Source organism: Anguilla rostrata, chromosome 12 (genome assembly GCF_018555375.3).
Source record: "Anguilla rostrata isolate EN2019 chromosome 12, ASM1855537v3, whole genome shotgun sequence".
Taxonomy (NCBI): Eukaryota; Metazoa; Chordata; class Actinopteri; order Anguilliformes; family Anguillidae; genus Anguilla; species Anguilla rostrata.
In genome coordinates, this window is record NC_057944.1 from 8476409 (window position 1) to 8487967 (window position 11559).

Genomic DNA, 11559 nt, shown 5'->3' on the forward strand with positions numbered 1-11559 from the left:
AAAAAAGTTGTGTAAGTTGCTCTGGATAAGAGCGTCTGCTAAATGCCTGTAATGTAATGTAATATACATTCCGATGTGCATGATACATGCGGTTAAATACATAGTGTCATTTTGCAAAAAAAAGAACATGAACTTACTGTGAGACTGATGTCATCGAATTTGTGATGCAGTAGCAACGAACACGGTGAATGAACAATGACTTGTGACACTTGCAAATTTTCTGACATTTGAAAGTTAAACAAAGTCTAAAAGTTTAAAGCCACAAGAGGAATCTTTATTCTCTACTCGTACGTCGTGTGACATCTTTTGGCTACTGCCGTCTGGTGTCCGCTTGTGTGGTATGATGGGTAAGGAGTTGGCCTCGTAGCTGAACGGTTGCAGGTTGCAGGTAGGACACTGCCGTTGTACCCTTTAGCAAGGTACATAACCTGCATTGCTCCAGTATACATCCAGCTGTATAAATGGATAAGAGTGTCTGTTAAATGCCAGTGGTGAGGTACGTGTAAGTCGTGGCAAAACGTTGAATTTTGAATGTTGAATTTTGCCTAAATTGTAACAGAGTGGGGCAGTTGGTATTGTCAGCAGTGCGTGCGGATGCATGGATGTAAATGGACTGCATTTATATAGTGCTTTTATCCAAAGCGCTTTACAATTGATGCCTCTCATTCGCCAGAGCAGTTAGGGGTTAGGGGTTAGGTGTCTTGCTCAAGGACACTTCGACATTCCCAGGGCGGGGTTTGAACCGGCAACCCCTCCGACTGCCAGACAATCGGTCTTACCTCCTGAGCTATGTCGCCCCAGGGTTGGATGTAAATGAACGAGTGCACGTGAGGCGTTGTTCGTGTAAAACAAACAGAACAAAGCAAACGGCGAACAAGTATCCCACGGGTCCTACGCTGGCGCGTGACAGAGAAAGGCGGGGTTCTTATTACCTGGCGTACACCTGGCCAGGTGCGCCTGATCAACGACGACGACTGAAGCTCCGCCTACCGATCAGGGAAGATGATTTAGATTTAGATTTTAGATTTTAGATTTAGACCTGGAAGACCAGAGCCGTCACATCAGCATGTATACAGCTGTGTAAACAGGTCCGTGAAATGGCGGTCGGTTTTTTGTTTAGGAGGCTGACGGCCTGTTCTGCTCCCCCTCTCTCCCCGTCTCTCCCCCCCCAGGTCCCGGGACGGCAGCGTGCGCTTCTGGGCGTCGCCCCGCTCCATTGCCAGCCTGCAGCACCTGTGCCGCATGGCCCTGCGGAGGCTGATGCCCACCCGGCAGGCGCAGGCCCTGCCCGTCCCCGCCCGCACGGTGGAGTACCTGTGCTACAGGATCGTCTGAACGCCCTCCCCCCTCCGCCCCCCCCGCACCCCGCCGGGCCCCACCCCCAGGTCCCGCGTCACGGCATGCTCTGAACCAACAATGAACCTGCCCCCAATTTTTTTTTGAAAAAAAAAACGCGAAAAAGACAAAAAAAACTGGAGCGAGAGGAAGAGTTGGGAGGTTTTTGCGAAAGAGGAGAGAGAGAGAAACAGATTGAGGAATGTCTGGAAGGGGGAAACTTGACGTCGCGTCCACGCGCGTGAGCTTCGCGCTGTGCGTCGCTGCAGCCGCCGGCCCGTATTTATTTAAGCTTGTTGTGTTTTTTTGCTGGGTTTTTTCCGGAGGTGCGGTGGGCCTTCACCAGCGGACTGCGTAAAGCCTTACTCTGTCGCTTGCCTCCGTGCCGACCCCCCCCCCAGCCCGCTGCCGCGCGGTTCAGAACGCTTGGGCGCAGGGGGAGGGGCTCTCACACTTGAATACGAAGCCGCAGTGTTTTCCCGTCAGGGAGAGCCACGCCCTTCTGCTGTACTATACCGTCAGGAGGTGGGCGGGGTGTGTGTGTGTGTGTGCCTTGTGTGTGCCTGTGCCTGTGTGTCTGCGTGTGTGTGTGTGTGTGTGCGTGTGTGTGTGTGTGGTGTGTGTGTGTGTGTGTGCATGTGCATTTGGGTGTGTGTGTCTGTCTGTGCCTGTGTTTGCTGTGTGTGTGTGCCTTGTGTGTGCATGTGCGCGTGCGCGTGTGTGTGTGTGTGTGGACGTGTTTCTGTGTGTTTGTTGTGCCTGTGTGTGTGCGTGTGCATGTGTGAGAGAGAGACACCTTGCTGAACTCCTCATCGTGGGGGTGAGCTCATTGTTTAGAGGGGAGTGGGCTAAGCCTTTGTTATGTGCCTCTTAAATTCCTCCTGCCCTTGATGAGGCAAGGGGGGACTTGGGGGGGGGGGGGGTCTTCCCGCTCTTTTCTGATGCGTAGAAAAGGACTCCTGAGAATGACCTGCCCCTTGTCTTCTCAGTGTTGGTGATGCTGGAAGTGGCTACTTTCATTTGAGAGTTCTGATTTGTTGAGTGAGTGATCAGGTAATAGACCAGTCAGACCTTGGGCCTTTGCTCCTACAGTTAATCCAAAGTGCATTTCAGCACACGGTTCACTGCTTTTCTCAGATCCCAAACACACCTTTCTCGCCGACCAAGACTACACTGAATGCAGAGACGGAGAAAGAAACAGAGATGCCGTTATTCAGAAACGACGCACAGAGATTCTTCCCTTCCGGTCTGTCTGTTTAAAGTACTGAAATTAGAAGCCTAGCGTGATGCTAACCCACAGCGTCCCGTTTAAGGTCCTTGGTGGAAGCATTTCAGTATCCTTCAACTCCAAGGCTTTGGTTCGTTGAGCTCCTTTAGACAAGGCCAACGCTGAGCCAGGTGTTCGGGTGTTAAGGAATGAACTGGCAGGCGTGGCTGGGCTGAAATAGCCCCCGAAATCCTCCAGTTCTCCTTTAACGCTCGCTTGCACTCGGTTTCTAAGAGTTAAAAACACATTTATTTAATTGCTGTGAAAATCCAAATTCGTGAAAACCCATGTCATCTCGTGGGCTGATCTTTCCGTTTGTCACATTGTTTTATATTTTTTACCTGTACAGAATTCTGTAAAAAAAAAAAAAAAAATACTTTAAAAAAACAAACAATCCTTGTGCATGTGTATATATGTATATATGCAGTGCAGTCTGTAAGTATTTGGACAGTGACGCAGTTTCTGTTGTTTTGGTGATTTTGTTGATTTTGGCACACACGTGTAATGTTTTGGCTGTGTCATCCGATCGATTTATTCAGGTTTTTCCACGCCACGCGATGGCCTGCTTGTCTGGCATAGACACTTCCTCGGTCTTCGTGCTGAGAGACAACGGCAACGGACTTCACGCCTAGAATCAGCTGCAGACATCTGGTTAGCTTCGTTGTCCGTGACCTAATGATGCAACAACGCCCAGCTTGAGCAGCCTGCTGTCCAATTACTTAAGCCTCCAATTCACCTCACATGGTTTCATTTCAAACCTGATGTGCTGGAGCACAGAGCCAAAACGACAGAAAAATGTGCCACTGTCCATATACTTACAGACTCCACTGTGTCATAATGCTGTGGGGTTTTCTTCACCGTCTTTTTTCTTTCTGATCCATTGAACACTAGAATATGCGTGTTAATAATTTTGTACATGTTAATAAATAAATTATATGTGTGTATATATATATATATATATATATATATATATATACACATACATATATATAAACATAATGTAATGTGAAGAATCAGTATTAGAATGACATGTTAATGATACCGGTGTCTTACTCTTGTGGCCCTTGGTATGGTTTCAGAGGGTCGGTAACCCCTTCAGAAAGCAGCTGCTGTGCTTTTCCTATGAACCTCATTGCTTTTCCGTTCTTGCTCAGTAGGCTTTCGTGTCAAGGGCACCTTCCATAACGTAACTGGTTTTTTGTGACCTCATCCAGTTCTGCAGCCGCGCAACTCGGAGTAAATCTAGCGTCGGGATGTAAACCTGCTACCCCTCTGCATGGGTTCAGCCTCTCATCCCCGACTGATGGGCTTGAAGTGTTAACGCCTGTTGCCGCTGACTGACTGCAGTCGTATTTACCGGGTTTTCCGCCGTTCGGTTATTCTGCTTCTGTGACGACTGTGTCGTCGTTGGTGACTCTCTGCGGTTTAAGCTTGAGACTGCACGCGCTCAGTCTGAAGCTTTCCCCCCGAACCGCTTTGCCTGCAGCTACGGAGCATGTAGCTTTTCTCCTCCCAGGGTTAACACTAAATTCTTCAGAGCACATTTACGCGTGCAACTAAAAGAAATATTTTCCATATCTACCTCCTTAGGTTGCCGGAGTGCTGCCCCTTGACGTTTTATCTACGCAACTTCACTCAAAGCGCTTGTTTACAGGGAGGTGATGACGGTTGTCGCGCGAGTGGGTTGGTCACGCATGCTCGCGTTGTTTCACTTGTTTTCTGAAGGGGTTACTGTACAAGCAGACGTGGTGGTATTAAATAATAAAAATGAAGAATGTGATTGGCGGGTGAAATGGGAAAGTGGAATGTGTAATATAAAGGGTATTTTTTTTGCTGTGTGCGACTCGGTTAAAGGATTCTTCGGCCACAGTTCCGCCGTCTTGGCAATAAGTTCTCATGCAGTTCCCGAACTCGCAGCTGATGCCAAAGATGCACTTGGGTTTCCTATTCTGCGGGTGACAGCCAGTGACGGTCCTCATTTCGCGTTTTCATCCGCTGGTGGCTAAAACTTGAAAATCTGTGCGCTTTTGCGTTAAATCGTTTTTTTGGGGCTGTGTCAGGTGGACGGGGACTCTTGCTTATCCGGAGCTCCACATTCCGCCCAGTGTCTTGTAGCAGTCTTTGTCTTCTAGAAATAGAGAAGATAAGCAGGTCTGAACCTTGGAGCCGGAGAGAACTGACGCCCTTGTTCTTACTCACGGAGAAGTGCCCAAATCAGTCTCCCGAGACAGCAGTAGCAACAATCTGAAAAAATCAGTACCAACGAATGTATATTTTCTTTTCTGTGTATTGTATTTTTACAGTCTTAATAAAGCTTTATTTCACATCCTAAATATGTCTCGTGTTCTTGCACCGTAGGTCATACTCACATCTGTTCTACTGTTTCCTGTGCATTAATATTATAATTAAACATCAAATACATATACATTTATTGTGTGATTCTGTTATGTATTTTTAACACATTATATAGTTAAACATTTGTTTGACAGTGGGCGTTGATCGTGTTTAGGTGTTTATGACTGAGTTCTATTCAAACATTCGGCTTGGTTGTAGCCTTTTAAGATTCCTTCTCGTTTGTACGCCAAGATAAGATGCGTTCCAGAGTTACTAAAGTAGGTTATGTTTTTTTTTTTTTTTTGTCAACTTTGCTTGTGAGCCAGAGGTCACTGTGTTCCAGGTCAGCAATCGTAGAAGGAGCACTAAAATCGGCTTCCCAAATTACAAATATAGACCAAAACAAAAATAGTCGAAGCCCCTGCAGTAGTGTATTGATACTGTGATTTTCCACGGCCTTTAAAGGGGAAAATATATATTTTTTAAATAAATAATAAGAAGAAAGTTCTGATGCGAAGTGGGTCGATGTAATTAATGTTTTTTTCCGGAGACAGGCTTCTCCTGGTATGACCTTTCTGCCAATGAGTTCTCTTCACGTTAACTTCTGATTGGTCCTCTGTTAAGCGGACGCACCCGCCACAATGCAAGCGTTAGATGTGCTAGAGCAGGGGTCTGCAATCTTATCCAGAAAGGGCCGGTGTGGGTGCAGGCTTTTGTTCCAACCAAGCGGTTACACACCTGATTCTACTAATCAACCACTTGAAATCTTTGCTAAGCACCTTGATTAGTAGAATCAGGTGTGTACCTGCCCAGTTGGAACAAAAGCCTGCGCCCACACCGGCCCTTTCTGGATAAGATTGAGGACCCCTGTGCTAGAGCCTAACATATCAAATTATCATGTAAAACGCAGTAATCATGGCGAACAACTAATTTCAGCTGTATAACATCACTCTGAAATAGCAACTGAATAAAACACGCCAAACATGATTTGTTTATATATGAATTATTTTGTGCTGTATAGTCTAACTAGGCCAACTAAAACGTATGATATTGACTGAACAATGGCTTTAATTTCTCTTACGCGATTAATGTTTTTCATGGAAGGAAATATTTTAAACTTTCAGGAGAAGCGTTTTTTTTAACGGAGGCTCTCAATATCATTTACGGTCGGGTTTATAATTTACCGGAATTGTTTGTGCAGCTGGGTTAAATATTAAGTTGTGTGGGGAATGACGGAGGATATTAAAACATTGTTGATTTGAAACTAGCCGACCGTGACCGATATTTAAAAGCAGCCGGTATCTGGGTCATCCATCCTCATTTAACCTTCGAAGATTTATGGGATTCACAGTAATTTTCCACAGGCTTCCTGCCACGTGCTCTTTCTTTCAAAGCTTTATAATGGGCGTGTCAATTTCGTTTTTGTTAAACTGTCGACTAAGATATTTTATTCCAAATGTTGCAGGTTTGAAGCCAAATATTAGCTAATACCTGCTTAATACTTACGGACATATGAATATTATGTATATTAATATTATATTTTATTCCATTTATAATTTTGTTGAAAATAGTTATTCATACATCTACTGGGCAATACACTTTGTTGTTTCCATCTTCTATATTATTCGTTTCATTCGTTTAAACAAAAAGGTTTTACAACCATAGTGTTAATCAGTTTATAGCTGCCTAATAATGTAATAATTTCTTCCCAGGCATTTAAAATAAAATAAAAACATTTAAAAACAAATTACCCTGGGTGTACTACTCTTAATTAAACCTTTGGGCAGCAACACCTAGATACCCCTCTCCAAATTGCATAGTGTAACACACACGTGGGCTCTAGATCACCCTGTTTTTGTCACTGATTTTGAATTATTCTTAAGGGTTTTCAACAGATCCATATTTGTAAATTTTAGTATTCATATGGCACTGTATTCCCTTGCGGAGTTATTTTTATTCCTAGTAAATGTTTGTGTGCATCAAAGAACCACACTAGCTAATCAGAGCTACCTCTGTAGCTGAATAGTGCCGAGTATGGCTGTTGATCACGACTGAACCCAATAAAACAAACCATGTTTTGCATTCACAGAAATACCGTACGAGATAATTTCAGTCTGTACTATGGAATATTGTAGAGAAAACGGTACACCAGGGATTTAAAACAAATTCTTGACAGGAAACGTCTTAATTTACCTGTTGGCACCAGAAACTTCCGTATCCAAGCTACATTTTGCCAGCTGATATGCTTATCTGGTGTTATTATGGCAGGTCACTATGTGTATGCACAGCTTAATCTTTGAGTAAATTGTTAATCGTTTAACAATCTCGATAACCCGCGGTTTGTTTCTTTTCTCGTGGACGGAACGTATGGGCAAAAAGATATACAGAGAATTTTTGTAAATTCAAAAGAAAAGCGCCTGAATATGGGAAAAAAATAAATGGACAGAAAAGCTAAAGTTTGTCCTGATTCTCCAGTCGCCACCGCGGCTGAATTTAGGTGTTTGGGCGCCTTTGGAGTCAGCCATGGATCCATCAAACTCACTATATAAATAAAACATTATTATAATTATGATCGAGAAATGAAAAAATACTGCCACCTGCCGCCCTACATTGACATTGCATTAGAAATGAACCTTTCGGCTCGTTTTTCGAGCGCTGAAACCCTGCGGCCAACAAACGTGGAAGACAGAGAGATCCACGTAAGAACAAGTGTTTGTTTGGTGGTGCTCATCATTTTCTTTCTGCCCTGAGAGCATTAAGCACTTCCTGCCTCTCACCCAATGAATGCTGAGATAGGCTCCAGCCCCCTTGCGACCGTGACCAGGAATAAGCAGGTTAGATAATGGCAGCACTGTGTCATCATGCTCAGTCTTGACTCTTGAACACACTGCTGCAGTCCCTGCCTTTGGACAAGACCTGGCAAGCTGTCCCATTGGCCATTAATCAGTGGGGGACAGTTGAATGCAGAACAGTCCGTCAGGCTTAACCGCATTCCTTCTACTTCATACTATTGTCCTTCTTCCCGTATCGCAGCGCACCCTACTGACTGTCCATTGGTGAGTCATTTCTTGGTCCTGCTCCAGTCACAGCCGATTTCTGTCAGGCCCGCATTTGTGAAGAGCAGCGTAGTTTTAGAGAAACCGCTTCTGTCTACAGATCTGCGGTGGGTTTTCAGAAAGCCTCTTAACGCCAAGAACCTCTTTAGATGGCTCTTACGATCATCCTTAATACAACACGGGTTTCCCAGACACATTCGTTACAACAGTTTCTCTTTACTTCACTCTTAAATTACGAGCCGTCTTGATCAGTCCAATTGATGCAATCCAAAAATTTTGTTACTTTTTAAATTAGGTGCTTTTCATGTTTAGGGGAATTATTTTCCCACTTAAGCCACATTAAACCTCGTAAGCACTCGTTAATCCTAAAATCCAACGTTATCGGCAAACCACCGCTGATCTGACTTTGCAGAGATTTTGCAGGTTTATAAACTCATTTTCAATATGCGAAAAACTAATCCATGAAGGGCCAGTGTGGGTGCACACACCCGATTCTACTGATCAATCACTAGAGTCATTGCTAAGCACCTTGAATAGTAGAATCAGGATCAGGTGTGCGCACCCACACTGGCCCTTTCTGGATAAGACTGGGGACCCCAGCTCTAAAAATCATGAAAAGCACCTAATTAAGAAAAAATAACAGCTTGTTAAAATTCTGGGATTGCTGTTGAGGTTGGAATGAATCCAGCATACACAGGGGTCCCCCAGGAACGAGTTTGAGAATCGCTGCATTAAGGGATGAGTTTAGAAGAGCTGAGTACTTTTCGTTTGCCGGTGGACCATAGTTATATTTTAATAACCGTAGAGGGCGCTACATTCTCATATACAAATATCTTCCTCAGACCGTGAAGAAAAAAATTAACATATTTATACTTCTTGATATAATACGAGTGTCTCGAATGACCAACAGAAGCTGCAGAGAAAATATTTTCAAAAATACAATTTATTTTATTTTTGCTCAATGTCCCTTGTAGTGTAGATTTCAGAAAATATTGTTTTTCATAATGTATAGTTCTTGAGATTAAGCCTACAGACTCACATCCCTACTGGGGACAAAAATGAATTGCTGGGTCTTTTGAAGATATACCCAAAAAAAAGTCTGTAGGCTGTGATTCAGGAGAGAAAAATAATCCTGCTCTACATACATACACACGCACATAACATCCTAGAAAAGAGTCACTATGCGCGTATGAGCTCACAGCTCCCACTCTGCTGATCCAAGACCAGCATACCCAGCCCTATTCCAGACCGGTCCATTGTGTGAAACTGATCTGGGGTCAGTGGTTGTGTCCTGAATCCTTCCACACCTATGGAAACACCTGTCTCCCGTGACTGCGGGGAGAGAGGGGCAGTAGCACATGGTGGCAGGGCTCTGCAGTGCTCCCATTTTAGGAGCATTTGCTCCTGAAACTTGACGTGCGCTAACTGGAAAAAAAAATAATTTAGGAGTACATCTACTAAATGGAGTGCATTAGCGTACTCTTGAATTTTTAAACTTGGGAGCTTGTGTGCTCCTTGGAAAAATGCTATCGTGGAGCCCTGGGTGGCCACATTGGTTCCTACGTGCAGCTGAAAGCTGTTCCAGCACAGACAGCCACTACGTTTACGTCTAATACTACTACTACTGCTGCTGCTAATGTACAGTTACTGTGACAACTTTTACTGCACTATTAATGTGCATAATAATAATCACAGCCATAGTCATGGGAGTGGTAATGATGAATTATCATGGTGTAGTAAACCACCACTCTGCTGGGTTCCTGAGAAATGTGTCATCTGGGTTTGTTTCAGAAATTCGCCAAACCTGACCCCACCCCCTTCGCTGCAGTGCAGCTACTATGAGCGCTCATACGTTAGGAAATGTGTGACCTCACGCAGTGGGAATACACGTATGAGGCACAGCCGCAAAGCTTACCAGGCGTGTAGCATAGTGCGTAACGGTAGCCCTGGATAAACAGATCACAGCCAGAGCAAACTGAAAATGCTATGCTATCAAACAGGATTTTATTTCCTGGTCATTCTGGTATAAGCCAAACAACAAACAAGCAACAACAACAAAAAAAGAAACCCTATTATGGTTTTTCGTCCTAGATTTGGTAGTGAAAGTTTTTTTTTCTTCTACTGCGCATGGCAAGCTGAGAGACCCTGGTGTGTCCTCCATGGTCTCAGTGTGAGAGTGTGTCCTCCAGAGTGTGGTCACCTCTTCTCTAATCTGACTGGGGTTGGACTGTGGTGCCATGTGAGACCAGTGGTCCCTGAAATGCTTGGCGTGCTTGGATGAACGCACTGCGATGGGTTTTAATGTGTGCCCAGCCGTATGTTCCCGGAACTTCTGATAATCAGTTGGTGATGGGTCTGTTTGTTTCTTGGCATGTTTTCTTCCTTTTCCTGCATGAGCTTATCAAATTGAATAAATATTCTGTTGTTATTTTTCAGACTGGCCATCTGTTGGCATACAATGTGTGGATCTCTCCCTCCTTCCTGCATCCAAATCAGGTTCCCTCTTTTCGTTATCTGGCTTCCTTTTCTTGATTGGCTTCTGGACATGTCACAAGGAAATGAGGAAGGGGAGAAGAAGAGGAGATGAAGAAACAAAAAGAGAGCAATCTGCTTTCAGACATCCCCTAAACAAACTGGATCTACCACTTATTGACAGGTCTGCATTTCAACCAGGAGTCCATTGTGCCCCTGTGTTGCTCCTGGTCTTGACATCAGTGACATCACAAAAAATTTTCCACGTATGATGCAGGGAACTGAGTCAGTTGCATAATTATATGCACACTCTGGGTGCATCTGAAAACTCATCAAGGTTTTTGACAAGCTGCCACATTAAAGGATAGACAAATAAGGGTGTCCTCGCACGTTTCCTTTGGTGAAGAATGCACAAACATGTGCAGAACACTTTCAGTCTCTGTCTCTCACTCTCTCTTAATTTCAAATTTTCTAATTTAAAAAGTGCTTTATTGGCATGTCAAATATAGGCACTTGTGTCGCCAAAACAGATGTTACAAAATAAAACTATGTACAATATGAAAGCTAGATTATAGATTAGTTAAAAAAGAAAATAATATGATGAAAATGGCAGCAAGGAATGTTAGGTGTGTGCGTCTGACTGTCTGTCTGTGTGTTGTTTGTGTGAGTGCATGTGTGTCTGTGTGTGTAAGCTTGTACATGTGTATGCTGTGTGTGAATGTATGTGTGTGCATGACGTGCATCTCTAGATTGAGATTAAGATTGAGGTTGAAATTGAGAATGAGATTGAGATTGAGATTGAGATTGAGATTGAGATTGAGAGCTGGCTGTATGTCTGTGTCTGTGTAGAAAAGAAATGGGCCCAGTACATGGGCAGAACATATCAGATAAAGAGAGAGGCCAGATTGCGGTCTACACAGACAACACCGTAGAGGCCAGATTGCGGTCTACACAGACAACACTGTAGAGTCCAGATTGCGGTCTGCACAGACAACACTGTAGAGGCCAGATTGCAGTCTACACAGACAACACTGTAGAGGCCAGATTGCGGTCTGCACAGACAACACTGTAGAGTCCAGATTGTGGTCTACACAG

The 11559-nt window shown here is 44.1% G+C and overlaps 1 protein-coding gene and 1 long non-coding RNA gene across 3 annotated transcripts in view; both read left to right on the forward strand.

Annotated features, from left to right (window-relative positions):
* LOC135235511 (WD repeat and SOCS box-containing protein 1) overlaps positions 1-4935 on the forward strand; it is a 26506-nt gene extending 21571 nt beyond the window's left edge. Inside the window, exons 9-10 of one of the 2 annotated variants that reach the window (XR_010324400.1) lie at positions 1173-1561; positions 1605-4935. Coding sequence is in view for 1 of the 2 variants with exons in the window: in XM_064301041.1 (XP_064157111.1) it covers positions 1173-1335 (163 nt within the window). In the remaining variant the exon portion in view is untranslated. Of the gene's footprint in view, positions 1-1172 lie in introns of both variants that reach the window. The other variant, XM_064301041.1, reaches the window with a different exon arrangement.
* A 2778-nt stretch (positions 4936-7713) lies between these two features.
* LOC135235512 (uncharacterized) lies at positions 7714-10841 on the forward strand. Its single transcript, XR_010324401.1, has 2 exons — positions 7714-7992; positions 10429-10841. It is a non-coding gene; the product is annotated as an uncharacterized LOC135235512 (long non-coding RNA).
* The last annotated feature ends 718 nt before the right edge of the window (positions 10842-11559 follow it).